Genomic DNA, 17,174 nt, shown 5'->3' with positions numbered 1-17,174 from the left:
CCAGTACCCCTCTTCCACCCACTCCTGCAGCGATAATGTAGCACACTGCTCTGACACAGGGAAGCCAGAGGGCTTAGAAAGCTCTAAGGTCACTAAGATGGGATGAACCACTCCTCAGGCTTAAAGCCTAACCCAAAGAAGACACTTTACCCGCGTAGGAAGCTTGCAACAAGCCCTGGCATGAACGTTAATGCCTTATTATTTCCCTAGTTAACGACCACCCTCAGACGTTACCAGCCCCCCACCAAAGATGCAGAGTTGGACATTTAAAAAAAATGTAGGCAACACTCTAGGTTTGCTGCCTGACCGTAGGCGACTCCTCTCACTGAAGTAGACTACTTGCATAACAGATGACCCACATTAATTATTTTCAAACAAGAGAAACGTTGCAGTACACTTACCTCCTAAATTACACCCCATGTTTAGTACACTTTCTCAGCTGCGCAACTCAAACCTATCTGCAGCGCATTGTCAGTCTCTCCACATGTTAGGCAAGGTTTTATTGTTTCATGAGATTTCATATTAAGCATAAACCCTTGAAAAAGAATGTGAAAGTGACAAAAGGACCGTCTGTTGACACGTCAAAGATTTATTTATTATGTATGTTACAAGCTGATGATCACTAATATGTAAGAAATAACAAAAAGTCAATAAAATCTTGGGGGGAAAAAAAGCATGGGATTTATTGCTCTAGGCACTATCGCATTGAACAGCCTCAAGTCTTCCACTCAGTATATTATAAGACCCACCATGAATGAGATTTCAGGCATGTGCAAAGTGAGGAACTTTGTGCAGCCCAGACCTCCGAACTAATGTTAGGACATGCTGAAACTCCATTCACCTTTTCACCTTCTCCTCTATGACAGATGTAAGTAAGATGCACAAGTCGGCTGGCTTTAATGAGTATTGGACTGCAGAGTCTCAAATAATGGACTGTATGAGGACAGAAAAACAGGCTGGGAGAACATGCAAATGGGGCGATGGCTGATGCTGCCACTGCACAGAACCAGATAAACAGTGGCAGTGTCATGCCACAGGCTCCTTACTACTAGCTTGAAAGGCTGAGAGATTCATGGGTGCTTGGGAAAAACAGCATCAAACAGCCACAGGAAGTTTGGGCAGAGAAGGGGAACAGGCCAGCACCACAGTGAACAGCCACTCTTGCATAACCTCCACCGACTTAACTCTTATATCACAACTATTTTTCAGCTAACATATTTGAGGAAGATATTGAGTAAATAAAATGACACAAATTAAATGAGTGATTTGTGCTACAACCCACCTAGACTCATCTGTAGGTTTGAAATGTTGTGTCCTTTTTGAGCCAATGCTCTAATTCGCTGTTCCTGTTTTAGCTTTTGTGCTTCCTCCTGAGCACGCTGCATACTCTGATACAGCTCCTTTGTCTTAAGAGTTAGAACTTCCTATCATGGAAATAAAATCAGTAAAATGTAACAGAATAAAAACAAATAGCATTCTAAATGTATAAACTGATAATTCAGAGGCAACAATTTAAAGAACAGATGAGCGGGTACCAATATAGAAATGGCAATTGTTACTTACCAGTAGACATTTGTTTGTGGCATGTAGTGCTGTAGATTCACATTCTGTGCATAAGCTCTCCATCTAGTGTTGGGTTCGGAGTGGTACAACTTGTTTTTCTTCGAAGAAGCTTATTGAGTCCCGGGATCGAGTGACTCCTCCTCTCAGTAATATTGGGCATGTGCATCAAGTCCTTTGTTAGATTGTTTTGCCGCAGGCGGGAGAGTGAAGTAGTGAAATAGAGAGTAGAATAGAAAAGATGTCCATGCAATGTATCTACATATGTACAATATTTACATATTAAAAATTGCAACGTACACACGCGTCCGGGGAGGGTGCATGTGAAACCACTGGTGCATAACATCCACAGACTTAACTCTTATATCACAACTATTTTTCAGCTAACATATTTGAGGAAGATATCGAGTAAATAAAATGAAACTCCCAACCCTGGTGTTATGGTACTGATTCTGTAGCCCTTTTGAGAAGAAGAGAATTTACTTTCTCTTTGAAAAGAGGTATTCTTGTGATAGTCTGTGAGTATGAGGAGTGGAAGTGAGCTCCAAACAGTAACTATATGAGCTGGCAGGGAGTCATTGTTTGGTGGTGGATGACGAGCCTCTAGATCACCAATACTCAAAGCACGGCCCGGGGGACGCATGCAGGCCTTCTGACCTTTACATTTTGCCCCCTGGTGTACAGCAACACTCTACTGATGTTTAAGAGATGCTGACAAAAAATATGTTAAAGAAACAGGCAAGCATTTATTTAAAGGATAATTTGTTTTAAAGAAAGGTAGCAACTGTTGAGTCCTGCACCACTTAACTTTAGGAGCACCTTCATTGTTAAAGCCATCTTGCAGCAAAGTGTAAACATATGAAAAAGTCTCTTCCAAATTAAAAGTGTATTTAATTACCATGCAAACCTTTTCACTTTAGTGCATCAGATTATATCAGCGCATAAAATTGATATTTTTTCCAACATGAATTTAGAAACATCAATTCTTCCCTCTACCCTGACAACAATGCCAAGAGTGAAAAGTGGCATATAGGTTGTCTTGTGCACCCTTTGGATGACCTGGGTTCGTATTATACAAGTAAAACTTTATAGTTTAAAAAAAAAAAAAAAAATCAAACATAGGAAAACATTTTGTAGAGTGGACATCCTGAAGTCATGTATTTTTTTAGGTCCTGCTTGTGTGATAATGAAGGGAAGTGAAATAAAACTATTGCATAGGATCACACAATTTGGTAAAGTGGGGAAGCTGGGATTAATCCCAGATTTTCTGGTTTCACATTGTGCAAATCAGCAAATATAGGTATAGGCTTTGTTTCCCCTAACAAACCTTACCACCGATGCCCCCCCAGACACCCCCACCCCTCCCTGCTGGCATGAATGCAGCCCTCGGACACATCACAGACCACATCTTTTGGCACCTGGTGAAAATGTTTGTGGGTACCCATGCTCTAGATGTAGATGGTTTTCCTTTTCTTTTGTTATTGTTCCCTCTGCAGGAACCTCTAAAATATCCTGTGGTGAATTGAGAGGTGGGCTTTGCTCGAGTGGAAGCCTGTTCATTAAATGATTGAAAACCTCTTGAAAATCCTGTGCGATGAAAAGTACCCCTTTGTATAGTGGCTTGGAGTGCCCCCATAGCTTTGGCAGTTTGAAAGTCTTTATTTAGCTTTTCAAGTGTGAGCAAAATAAATGCTCTTTATCAAAGGGCATGTTCAACACTGCTGTACCTCAGGTTTAAAACCAGAGCATCTGAGCCAGGTATGTCGCCTAAAGAGGACACTGATGTTAATACAGCACACTGCTGTATCAGCAGCATCAAGCGCATATCTAATTAAATTATTAGAAATTGTTTGTACTTCAGCTACAACTTCTACACCCCTTTTATGGTGTTCTTCAGGGAGGTATTGTAAAAGTTCCTCCGAAGCATCCTAGTGAGCTCTATTGTACCATGATAGTAACACCTGGGTGTTAGCAATCTGTCAATGATTGGCTGCTTGAGCTGCCACTCTCTTACGTGCCACATCTAATGTTTTGCTTTCTTTATCAGGAGGAGGCGTGCCTCCTGTTGAATGGCTATTAGCCCTCTTGTGTGCAGTAGAGGCAACAATAGAGTCTGGAGGGATCCGTGCTTTTATAAATAAATTGTCAATGGGTGCAGCCTTGTATTTCTTATCCACCCTAGGAGTGATAACCCTTGATCTAACTGACTCTTTAAATATATTGTCTTCGTGCCTGCTCATGCCAGGGAGCACTGGAAGAAATTGATTCCGTATGTGTTGCGCCAAGTGTGTAAAATAAAAATTCCTCTTCTATTGGATCTGTGTACATTGTGAAATGCTGCTGCCCTGGCTATAATCTGTTGATATGAGGTGGAATCCTCAGGCGGTGAAGCTCTAGATGGATAGAGATCCGGATCGTTAGGTGCAATAGGATCCGGATCATACGTATCGCATTGGTCAGGATCGCCTAATATAGCTCCAAATCATGAGCCCCACCAAGTGGTGAATTAGGTGGTGTGAACCCCAAAGGAGGGGGAGATGTTGGTGGAGGAAAATGCTGTGGAGAATTAGGTGGAGGTGGAAAGGTTTGAGGAGAAGGCTGAATAAAAAAATAAGTATTTTCCTTTGAAGCCTTTTTTGGAGGTGGAGAGGAGTCAAGTGCCTCTTGAAAAGTGAATTTCCTCTTTAGAGGGGGAGGAGGTGATGTAATAATCCACCCTGTTCCCTCCTGAATTTGAAGTTGGTGCTGACGAGCGTCCATAACATCTAATATTGGCTCCACCGTTGAAAGTGTGGTTGCAGACTGTCCAGAATCCAAAGAGGTCTTTAAGATTTTCGGTTCCGAAGTCTTGTTTGTATGGTATATTTTCAGTGCCGAAACTGTGGATGGTTGTGTTTTCTTCTTCGTGCAGAACTGGCACCGAAGCACCATGTATTTTTGGTTGGTTGGAGCCTAAGTGGAGGTGCTCAAGGTTACTGCCAAAGATTTATCTTTGTTTGTTTTCGGTGCCGAACCATAAGGTGGGGCGCATGAATTAATTTCTTGGCTCAGACCATGGCTGGAAGGCAGTGGCGGACCGGTGACCTCTTTTAATATAGTTTTGACCGAAGGTGAAAGCGACTTTTTACTCATGGTTTGTGCTGACTGCAATGGTTGACCTATGAGGCCAGATTTACATCGTAGTCCAAGTCTTGAATGAATAAGGCTTGTTCTTGCTCCAGCTCTCCCTGTATGTGCTTGTCGCCGAAGATGTCTAGTGGTCTGTCTGGAGTGCGAGATGCCATTTCCACCCGACACGCTCTTAGATCTCAAAGTGTCTTCTTTTTTAGAAACGAACAGCACGCTTTACAGGTCTCCTCATTGTGGTCTGGGAAGAGACACAAATTACACACCTGGTGGTGGTCGGTGTGTGGAAATTTGGAGTGGCATCGAGGGCAAAACAGAAATGGAGTCCGTTCCATTAGGGCTGCATAGTTAGATGCCACGTGGAGGAGGTAGGCCCTGAGAGGGCCACGTCTTCCCCGAAGGGCTGAAAATCGATTCCTGGTGTAATGAGGAACCGAAGACAGACAATGAAGAATACGCAATCGAAACAATACCACAGCGGTGGAGAAGGCGGAGAGAATGCTGTTTTGGACTGTATTAAGCCAAGAACCTGGAGTTAGAGGGACAGTCTAATCATACTGGAGGGGGGTGGTCCAAGTTTGTCATTGAACATGGAGTACGTCAAGGGTGTGTACTTGCCCCAACACTATTTAAGCTCTATATAATCGATGTGGCGAAGGAACCCAGACTGTGAAACCGACTCTCCCTTAGTGAATAATGTAAGAATTCCTATATTACTCTTTGCTGATTTCTCCCTACTAATCTCAAAATCATCAAGAATTTATGATTTATAGAGGAACACACGTCCGAACCCGACGGCGGAGAGAAACAATCTAACAAAGGACTTGATGCCCATGTGCAGTATTACGGAGAGGAAGAGTCACTTGATCCTGTGACTCGAAAAGCTTCTTCGAAAAAAAACAAGTTGTACCACTCTGAACCCAACAATAAATGGTGGGCGTATATACATCATGTGTATCTACAGCCACACATACCATTGAACAACTCAGTTTCCAAAAACTTGGTCAAAGATTGGGATGCCATTCTAATGAAATCATCTAGCACAGCATCAATCTAAAGGACACAAGTATGTGGAAGATTTGATTTAAAAAAAAGTCCTTCCAGAAGCATTAAGACACATATTATAACCTTGACAATCAGGAGAGTAAATAATTAATTCATGACTAAGTAATGCAGTAACTCACTATTGTTTAAGTACCACTTAAAATATATCTTTACTAATTTACTTGAAATGCCCAAGATCGGCCGGGAGTACAATTCTGTTTGTAGACTATTCCACTGATAAGAAGCAAAAGTCGGTCTGTATTGCTTTCTGTTACCTTTTTGCATGCCACCAGCATTAGAAAACAATGCACTCAATGTATTCAATAAACTAGTATGTGTCACTGCTGCAGTCTAAGATGCCCATCATTCTCATAAAGATATCATTAATGACAAAGTTTTACTAGGCATCCCTCAGTACATGAAACATCATCACATAAAAAATACTTACTTCCTTTTGCTTCTGCTTCAACACATCATCTTCATATTGCTTTTGGATCAGTTGTCGCTCCAAAGCCAGTCTCTGTTCCTCTTCTTGTTCTTCACGAAGTCTTAACTCTTCTTCCATCTGCTTTCTCCTACGTTTCTCTTCAACTTGAGCTGCTATAGCTCTCTGATTGCAAACATTATCATAACAGAATAAATACTTAGATTCTTGTGCAACATAGGGACAAATAAAAATAACTGTAGCTCGAGGCCATTAATAACGCATTGGGAAAATCAAAAGGTCTAGCACTGGCTGCCAAACTTTCGGCTTTAGAAATATTTTTCTTGCTTTTTGTACATCTTTATTGCTGGGGAAGCTGCAGACCCCTCACCGTCATACAAATAAATGGCTAAAATTAAAAAATATTTTTTGGTTTCTAAAAGCACATATTGCCATAACAGGTTCTGGCACTGAAGGAACGACTATGTGTGCTGATGTGCTCCTTGTGAAAGATGCTGTAGTAGGAAGAAAATCAAGTGAATTACACAACAGACAAATGGTTCAAGGGTGGCTCAAAGGTTCTATAAGTAAGTATATTGTGTACATTCAGTAAAATCACAAGGTCTTAGCAATGCCAAACCTAACATCAAGAAAGGAGTTTTCCTTGGCAAGATCAAGCATGCTACATCTCAGGCACTTCTTTCATGAATGGTGGCTAGAACTGAATATGTGTGTGTCTGTGAACATGCAGAGATGTAAAGGTATACCCTGTTACATATACATAAATGTTACATTAAGATGGTTTTTTACTTACAGCATTTCAAAGTCAAGAGCAAAAGTGTTTCCTAGGTTGCAAGTAAAAAACTCCTGTCTTTCGCACCACCTTTCGTGGTGGCCACAGGTCAAGAAAGCATATTGGGCAACGCTGGGGCTGATTGCCTCTGATGACTTAGGGTCTGTGGTCTGCAAACTGGGCCTGTACAAACCCTTCAGGACTTGACACAGTGGTAGCTCTGGCGAACAGTCAGGCTTCTAAGGTAGGTTGTCAAGGTGATTAAAGCTCAGAACTCAACAATCACACTGCAGCACAATAACTAATTTTCCAACCCATCTTTTTATATACTTTTTTTATTTTTTAAAGAAGGTACTTTAACACTCTCAAAAATGAAACAGTATAACATACAGGCACTGATCCCCTGGCAAATGTGAAACCAGAAAAAAATAGGTCAGCAGCTCCCACTTTTATACAGATAAAACAGACAGTGGATGTGTAGTCCCTGTCAACACTTTCAGAATGAGGCTGAATGGAGTATGAACCCTGAAGCAGTTCCATTTCCGTGTCTTGACCCCTGGAGTCAACCCTGCACAAATAGCAAAGCACACAGGAAAGGGGCAGGTGGGGGGAGAGAAGCGCCAGAGTACTTGGTGATAGCACACAGGATAAGATACATCGTAGAAGCGATGGTAGGGGAGGGAATAGGTGAGAGGCCTGTAGCTATAAAGTAGTCCCTCAAGGCTGAAAGAGGCTCGTCAAAAAAAGCAACAGGTTGAAAGAGGAGATTCTACAGCCCATTGTACGTGATTAAGAGACAACAGACCTGTTTGACAGCTGTGCCATAAAAACTCCGACCTACAGATGAAAACATGAGTTCTGAGAAAGGCACACTACATTTAATTAGTACTGTGTATGCAGTTACTGCTTCACATAACAGGATCTGTATGCATACCGAACTTCGTTATGTGAAGCACACAGTCTGCACTACCCTTAATAACACAGCACATTTAATACTTTACACATACTTCGAGCTGCATTGCTCAGCAAACAGTCCTTGCTGCACAGCAGTACACCACACATAAGATTAAATTAATTTAACACCTCTTCCTCGCTGCAAGCCAATCAGATCCTTTCAGCACAGATAAAAGGCCACAAATAAGCATTTTAAGTGCACTGAGCTGGCCACAGAAATCATAACTAAATAAAGAAACATGAACATTTGGCAACCTTTTAAAAGCTGGTTTAAAGTGTTTTTCACCATTGGCTTGTTACAGTAGGAGAAGAAAGCATGTGTTTTATTTATTACAGCCCCATCAGGCACTAAATGGATATACACCAAAGACTTTATCGGAATCAAATGCTTATTATCTGAACCAGGAGAGACAACAAGCGACAACGGTTACCCAGGCATGGCCGGATCTAGTGATCTGGTATATTCTCACAAAGATTCATTAAACAATTGGGTACAGTGAATGAGGCAAAGGCTACTGGGTTCGCCTGCAGTTCTAATTCCCTTGCATAATAATGCCAGAATTAGTCCTTGGCATTCTGGAAAAATGGTATTAAGACTGAACAAATAATAGCAAAGCCAATAAGTTTGGCACTGACTGCCAGTCTTTTGGCTTTTTCAATGCTTATTTTGTTTTGTCATTTTTTTAACAAAACTTTATTGTTGGAGAAACTTGCTGGGTCTTCATCAATTGCCAGTCATCCCAGTGCACTAGAAAACTACTTTGAGTGCAATTATGCTCCTTTTAAAAGGGCAGAATGCCGTCACTCCGAGTGAAATTAGCCAACTGTTAAAGTGGGGTGATCCACTGCCCCTTGTTTTATGTTACAATGATAGGAGAATGTGTAAATATGTTATACCTATAGCTTCAGTAAAATAAGGTTCTCAATCCCTAGCTATGGATGCAAAAAATTGAGGATTTGGGTAGGCATTAGATGAGCAAGGCAGACCTAATTTGAAATCTTTGTTCTGCTTAGAACTGCACCATCCAAGGAAACGCCGAGCATTGGCTTTAAATGCATTTACAACACTTAATATGCATGGGACTTGAATTAAAAAAAACTTTGTTTCATCTACATTTGTTTTAATGTGCAATTAAAGTCACTATTGTGTGAAGGTGAAATGAATAACGGTTGACATGAAACAGGACAAGTAGGGACTGGCTTTTAAAGTCTCCTATTTATCTTTAAACTGTTTAAACCATTATTTACCAAAGAGAGCATGCACAAGAAGATCTTACACATCTGCCCACTACTCTGGTTGGCTTTAACCTAGTAAATCCCTACAGGTCCTGGAATAATCCAGAACAATATTCAAAACTGGACGTCCTAAAGTATTTCTCAAATGGGGGATGAATGATGTAGACCATTCAGGTGGACTACTGTCATCTTTGCCGTTTTATTTTTCTCCCAAGCATACCCATAGGATTCACTGCATGGTGGAACGAGTTGCTATTTAAAGCACAGGAGGTATCTGGAAAATATTTTGTAATTAACATAAATTTAACATGGTACCTGCACTGACCGTCAATTAGAACCGGAGAGTGTATTATCTTGCACACCACTATTTTCAATCATGAAAAACGCCAACACACTTCCGGCATGGGCTCATAAAAAGTACAGCACCCCTCCAACATAGCACTCCTTACTAGAGTATATACTCTAAGGGTAAGAGGTAGGAAAGGATTTGCGACTCGCAAACGGCGAAAAATGCCGTTTATGAGGTGCAAAAGCCTCTCCGCAATGCAGAAATGCATTTTGCGAGTCGGATCCGACTCGCAAAATGCATTTCCGACTCGCAAATAGGAAGGGGTGTTCCCTTCCTATTTACGACTCGCAACACTATGCAAGTTCATTTGCGACCCTGAACTCGCAGTTACCATCCACTTGAAGTGGATGGTAACCCATTCGCAAATGGGAAGGGGTCCCCCTGGCACCCCTTCCCCTTTGTGAATGATCACAAAAACAATTTTTCAGAGCAGGTAGTGGTCCTATGGACCACTGCCTGCTCTGAAAAATACCGAAACAAAAGGTTTCGGGTTTTTTTCTAAGTGCAGCTCGTTTTCCTTTAATGAAAACGGGCTGCAGATAGACAAAAAAAATAAAACTTCTGTATTAAAAAGCAGTCACGGACATGGTGGTCTGCTGTCTCCAGCAGGCCACCATCCCCGTGAGTGCCCATACTCGCAATGGGGTCACAAACTGCGACCCACCTCATTAATATTAATGAGGTGGGTCTTTGCGACCCCATTGCGAGTTGCAGAAGGTGTCTGAGACACCTTTCTGCATAGCAAATTGCGACTTGCAATTTGCGAGTCCGTGCGACTTGCAAATTGCAAGTCGCAATTTGCTGTGTTCTTAAATCTGGCCCTAAATTCGCATTACATACACTTGTTAGTGAACTTTGTGACTGAGAGTTTGAAGTGTGTGAAACTTTGCTGCATTTATTATTTTGTACTAAAACTAGATACCAATACTGTAGGTGGCTATTGCCCTTTTTTAAACCATTCTCGATTTCGAATTACAATAATGAACTCACACTTTTTCTTCAAATAGATGTTCCTCTAATCTATGAGAGGGTAGATCTTTTTTCGCAGGCTATCTGGATTCTAATGAGAAGGCTAAAATAGATATGGGACTGTGATTAGCCATGTCCTACAAGTTGCCAGTTAATAATATTTTACTGCATCCTGCTGCTAAGAACTAAGATGCATGTAATTGTACTTGTGTGATTAGCTTTTACAGGCTCTCCTCTGCACTAGGTCCTTTTAACTTTCTACTTCTATTCTGGATTTTATTGTTTTGAATAAGTCTGTTTTATTGTACAGGGAGTGCAGAATTATTAGGCAAATGAGTATTTTGACCACATCATCCTCTTTATGCATGTTGTCTTACTCCAAGCTGTATAGGCTTGAAAGCCTACTACCAATTAAGCATATTAGGTGATGTGCATCTCTGTAATGAGAAGGGGTGTGGTCTAATGACATCAACACCCTATATCAGGTGTGCATAATTATTAGGCAACTTCCTTTCCTTTGGCAAAATGGGTCAAAAGAAGGACTTGACAGGCTCAGAAAAGTCAAAAATAGTGAGATATCTTGCAGAGGGATGCAGCACTCTTAAAATTGCAAAGCTTCTGAAGCGTGATCATCGAACAATCAAGCGTTTCATTCAAAATAGTCAACAGGGTCGCAAGAAGCGTGTGGAAAAACCAAGTGGCAAAATAACTGCCCATGAACTGAGAAAAGTCAAGCGTGCAGCTGCCACGATGCCACTTGCCACCAGTTTGGCCATATTTCAGAGCTGCAACATCACTGGAGTGCCCAAAAGCACAAGGTGTGCAATACTCAGAGACATGGCCAAGGTAAGAAAGGCTGAAAGACGACCACCACTGAACAAGACACACAAGCTGAAACGTCAAGACTGGGTCAAGAAATATCTCAAGACTGATTTTTCTAAGGTTTTATGGACTGATGAAATGAGAGTGAGTCTTGATGGGCCAGATGGATGGGCCCGTGGCTGGATTGGTAAAGGGCAGAGAGCTCCAGTCCGACTCAGACGCCAGCAAGGTGGAGGTGGAGTACTGGTTTGGGCTGGTATCATCAAAGATGAGCTTGTGGGGCCTTTTCGGGTTGAGGATGGAGTCAAGCTCAACTCCCAGTCCTACTGCCAGTTCCTGGAAGACACCTTCTTCAAGCAGTGGTACAGGAAGAAGTCTGCATCCTTCAAGAAAAACATGATTTTCATGCAGGGCAATGCTCCATCACACGCGTCCAAGTACTCCACAGCGTGGCTGGCAAGAAAGGGTATAAAAGAAGGAAATCTAATGACATGGCCTCCTTGTTCACCTGATCTGAACCCCATTGAGAACCTGTGGTCCATCATCAAATGTGAGATTTACAAGGAGGGAAAACAGTACACCTCTCTGAACAGTGTCTGGGAGGCTGTGGTTGCTGCTGCACGCATTGTTGATGGTGAACAGATCAAAACACTGACAGAATCCATGGATGGCAGGCTTTTGAGTGTCCTTGCAAAGAAAGGTGGCTATATTGGTCACTGATTTGTTTTTGTTTTGTTTTTGAATGTCAGAAATGTATATTTGTGAATGTTGAGATGTTATATTGGTTTCACTGGTAATAATAAATAATTGAAATGGGTATATATATTTTTTTTGTTAAGTTGCCTAATAATTATGCACAGTAATATTCACCTGCACACACAGATATCCCCCTAACATAGCTAAAACTAAAAACAAACTAAAAACTACTTCCAAAAATATTCAGCTTTGATATTAATGAGTTTTTTGGGTTCATTGAGAACATGGTTGTTGTTCAATAATAAAATTAATCCTCAAAAATACAACTTGCCTAATAATTCTGCACTCCCTGTATGTAGGTATTAAGTCTACCTGAGACAGCCAGGTTTCCTTAATTTTTTAATGTTGCTTTATCAACATTATATTTCTTTCTGATGTTCTGTTACAGCACAGATTTCTAGTCCAGTTCCCTTCACAAGTAAAACCACTTAAGATTCTCAACTCTCCGCCTAGCTACCTCAGTAACAGCCTCTATCACTGGTAGCACATACGTTACTTGTTGTATGTTTTCTTTATTGTTTTATGCTGGGGGAGATTAATACAGCATTTCAACAAAGAATTATGAACCAGATTCTGAACCCTTTGCTTTTGGTAGATTTGTCTGTTCGAACTACGATAAGAGAATGCATGACGAAATCTGAGAGGGCATGGTGTGCAGTTTTATTTCAATGGTCCAATCACATAGCCAATGTTGCAATCTTGAAAAAGGAAAACAGAAACTTACACTTAATATGGGAGTTTGAAATAAAATAAAAATGGAACAGTGAAACCAATGCAATTCATCTAATTAAGGAAAAATTAGGCAGAGATTTTTAGATTGAGGTTCATCAACCATGTTATAATTTCTTTAATGCGAGTGAACATCAATAAGATTAACACAAACTAAAGAAATATGCAAAACAACAGGAATTGTATTTTCTTCGTTGGTTTAAGTAGATATCACAAACGTATTACCTGATGTTCCAATTGTTTTTGTCTTTTTCTGTCTCTTTCCTCAATTTGAACGGGATCCAAGAGAGCAGTCATTGAACGGAGAAAGCTATTGAAAAAAAATAAACTTGTAAACGTACTGACAAAGCAATTTCAATAACATGAACAGTAAAAGGTTTCTATTCCCCCTTAAAGTATAGCCAACTCAATCCATTCAAGAGACATTTATTTTTTTAATTTTTGTACAAATGTACAAGTTACTTACCTTTGGTAATGATATATTTAGTAGAGACATATTCTAGTTGCAGATTCCTTATCTTTGAATTCCCAAGGAGTCAGTCTGTGTAGGAAGTTGGCTCTGTATGCACTATTTCAAAATAAGAAATAGCATGCACAGAGTCCAAGGGTTCCCCTTAGAGGTAAGATAGTGGCAAAAAGAGATAATTCTAATGCTCTATTTTGTAGTAGTGTGGTCGAGCAGTAGGCTTATCAGAGGGTAGTGTTAAGCATTTGTTGTACACACACAGGCAATAAATGAGGAACACACACTCAAAGACTTACTCCAGGCCAATAGGTTTTTATATAGAAAAATATATTTTCTTAGTTTATTTTAAGAACCACAGGTTCATGATTTACAATCAATACTTCAAATGAAAGGTACTTCACTCAGGTATCATAGGAACTTTGAATCAGCAAAATAGCATGTACAGTTTTGGCAAAAATGGCAATAAGCTATTTTAAAACTAGACAGTGCAAATTTCAACAGTTCCTGGGGGAGGTAAGTATTTGTTAGTTTTGCAGGTAAGTAAACCACATATAGGGTTCAAAGTTGGGTCCAAAGTAGCCCACCATTGGGGGTTCAGGGCAACCCCAAAGTTACCACACCAGCAGCTCAGGGCCGGTCAGGTGCAGAGGTCAAAGTGGTGCCCAAAACACATAGGCTTCAATGGAGAAGGGGGTGCCCCGGTTCCAGTCAGACCAGGGGGGTTTTGTAGGGTACTGGGGGATGGTGGGGGGGGGGGGATTGGGGGACACAAGGCAGCACAAAAAGTACACCCTAAGTAGCACGGGGGCGGCCAGTTGCAGAGTGCAAACAGGCGTCTGGTTTGCAAAAGGTTTCAATGGGAGACCCAGGGGTCTCTTCAGCAATGCAGGCAGGCAAGGGGTGGGGGTGGGGCGACTCCTTGGGGTAGCCACCACCTGGGCAAGGGAGAGGGCCACCTGGGGGGTCGCTTCTGCACTGGAGGTCGGATCCTTCAGGTCCTGGGGGCTGCGGGTGCAGTGTCTTTACCAGGCAATGGGTTCTTGGAAGCAGGCAGTCGCGGTCAGGGAGAGCCTCTGGATTCCCTCTGCAGGCGTCGCTGTGGGGGCTCAGGGGGGTCAACTCTGGCTACTCACGGGCTTGCAGTCGCCGGGGAGTCCTCCCTGTAGTGTTGTTTCTCCGCAGGTCGGGTGCAGAGTGGAAAGTCTAACGCTTCCGGTGGGAAACGTGGAGTCCTTTAAAAGTTGTTTCTTTGTTGCAAGTTGGAGTTTCTTTGGAACAGGGCCGCTGTACTCGGGAGTTCTTGGTCCTTTTAGGTGCAGGGTAGTCCTCTGAGGCTTCAGAGGTCGCTGGACACTGGGGAACGCTGTTGCAGTATTTCTTGAAGTGGGGAGACAGGCCGGTAGGGCTGGGGCCAAAGCAGTTGGTGTCTCAGTCTTCTCTGCAGGGCTTCAGGTCAGCAGCCCTTGTTCGTCTTAGGTTGCAGGAATCTATCTTCCTCAGTTCTGAGAGCCCCTAAATACTCAATTTAGGGGTGTGTTTAGGTCGGGGGGGGGGTTAGTAGCCAATGGCTACTAGCCCTGAGGGTGACTACACCCTCTTTGTGCCTCCTCCCTGAGGGGAGGGGGGCACATCCCTAATCCTATTGGGGGAATCCTCCATCTGCAAGATTTCTGAAAGTCAGAGTCACCTCAGCTCAGGACACCTTAGGGGTTTTCCTGACTGGCCAGTGACTCCTCCTTGTTTTTCTCATTATCTCATCCGGTCTTGCCGCCAAAAGTGGGGCCGTGACCGGAGGGGGCGGGCATCTCCACTAGCTGGGATGCCCTTTGGTGCTGTAACAAAGGGGGTGAGCCTTTGAGGCTCACCGCCAGGTGTTCCAGTTCCTGCAGGGGGAGGTGAGAAGCACCTCCACCCAGTACAGGCTTTGTTCCTGGCCACAGAGTGACAAAGGCACTCTCCCCATGTGGCCAGCAACATGTCTGGTGTGTGGCAGGCTGGTAAAACTAGTCAGCCCACACTGGAAGTCGGGTATGTTTTCAGGGGGCATCTCTAAGATGCCCTCTGGGTGTATTTCACAATAAAAATGTACACTGGCATCAGTGTGCATTTATTGTGCTGAGAAGTTTGATACCAAACTTTCCAGTTTTCAGTGTAGCCATTATGGTGCTGTGGAGTTCGTGTATGACAGACTCCCAGACCATATACTCTTATGGCTACCCTGCATTTACAATGTCTAAGGTTTTTCTTAGACACTGTAGCGGCATAGTGCTCATGCACTTATGCCCTCACCTATGGTATACTGCCCCCTGCCTTAGGGCTGTAAGGCCTGCTAGAGGGGTGACTTATTTATGCCATGGGCAGAGTGAGGTTGGCATGGCACCCTAAGGGGAGTGCCATGTCGACTTAGTCATTTTCTCCCCACCAGCACACACAAGCTGGTAAGCAGTGTGTCTGTGCTGAGTGAGGGGTCCCCAGGGTGGCATAAGACATGCTGCAGCCCTTAGAGACCTTCCCTGGCATCAGGGCCCTTGGTACCAGGGGTACCAGTTGTAAGGGACTTACCTGGATGCCAGGGTGTGCCAATTGTGGAAACAAAGGTACAGTTTTAGGGAAAGAACACTGGTGCTGGGGCCTGGTTAGCAGGCCTCAGCACACTTTCAAATCCTAACTTGGCATCAGCAAAGGCAAAAAGTCAGGGGGTAACCATGCAAAGGAGGCATTTCCTTACATGCATGCCAAGGAGGCATTTCCTTACATGCATGCCAAGGAGGCATTTCCTTACAGTCTGGATCTGGAGATATTTCTTTGAGCAGTACCTCTGAGTGAGAGCAAGTGGCATCGGTCGACTCCGCGGGTGTCGTGGTCGCAGTGATGATGTTGTGGTCGTATATATGCACCACCCCAGCACTCTGACGTCAGTTTCTTTTCACGACTTTCATGAAGAACACCGAGAATGGTGTGCCAAAACTAGGGCCCTTAAATGGAAGTTCCTGTCCCTAGCAGTGCGGGGAGGATGGGCAGGTCGGTAAGGAATCTGCAACTAGAATATGTCTCTACTAGATATATCATTACCAAAGGAAAGTAACTTGTACATCTGATAGACTTCTATTTGCAGATTCTTTACCTTTGAATAGATACCCGAGCAATACCATCCCGGGTGGTGGATTGAGAACCAAGATCACACCAAGAAGTCCTGCAGGACCGAATGGGCAAAGAAGCCGTCCCTGCAGACCTTACTGTCCAGGCAGTGTGGTAAAAGTGTGCAGAGATGCCCACGTCGCTGCCTGACAGATGTCCAGGACTGGAACGCCCCGTGCTAGCGCTGTGGTAGCAGCACTAGCTCTGGTGGAGTGAGCACGCAAACCTTTAGGGGGTTGCTTCTTAGCCAGAGCGTAGCACATTTTGATGCATACGAGCACTTGTCTTGAAAAGGTCCTCTTCTGCACCACCTTCCCCTTCTTTGCACCCAAATATCTCACAAAGAGTTGATCGTCCACCCAGAAGTCTTTGGTACGATCAAGGTAGAACGCCAAAGCTCTTTTTTTATCCAGGCGGTGGAGTCTCTCCTCTTTAAGTGAGGGATGTGTGGGTGCATATAAGATAGGCAAAGTGATGGACTGCCAGACATGGAAGGGTGTCACTACTTTAGGTAGAAAAAAAGCCCTTGTGCGAAGTACCACTTTGTCAGTGTTTATTGCCAGGAACGGTGGTTTAGGTGAAAGAGCTTGGAGCTCACTTACTCTGCGGGCAGAGGTGATGGCAACCAAGAAGACAGTTTTGATGGTTAAGAGCCGTAAAGGGCAATTGTGAAGCAGCTCAAATGGGGCACACATAAGGTTTGTTAAGACTAGGTTCAGATCCCATTGGGGAATGATGAATGGGATAGGAGGAAAAAGATGTGTGAGGCCTTTAAGAAACCTCCCAACAATGGGAGATTTAAATAAAG

The 17,174-nt window shown here is 43.0% G+C and overlaps 1 protein-coding gene across 2 annotated transcripts in view; it reads right to left on the bottom strand.

The window, feature by feature from the left end:
- CCDC66 (coiled-coil domain containing 66) overlaps nt 1-17,174 on the bottom strand; it is a 236,185-nt gene that overhangs the window by 98,632 nt on the left and 120,379 nt on the right. For both annotated transcript variants that reach the window (XM_069206457.1, XM_069206458.1), the window contains exons 11-13: nt 12,988-13,072; nt 6,179-6,340; nt 1,283-1,424 (exon numbers count right to left, since the gene is read on the bottom strand). In XM_069206457.1, coding sequence (XP_069062558.1) covers nt 1,283-1,424; nt 6,179-6,340; nt 12,988-13,072 — 389 coding nt within the window. The remainder of the gene's footprint in view (nt 1-1,282; nt 1,425-6,178; nt 6,341-12,987; nt 13,073-17,174) is intronic.

The sequence above is a fragment of the Pleurodeles waltl genome, chromosome 9 (assembly GCF_031143425.1).
Source record: "Pleurodeles waltl isolate 20211129_DDA chromosome 9, aPleWal1.hap1.20221129, whole genome shotgun sequence".
Lineage (NCBI taxonomy): Eukaryota > Metazoa > Chordata > Amphibia > Caudata > Salamandridae > Pleurodeles > Pleurodeles waltl.
Note: the sequence above shows the minus strand (reverse complement) of the source record. Positions and strands in the feature narration are given on the sequence as shown.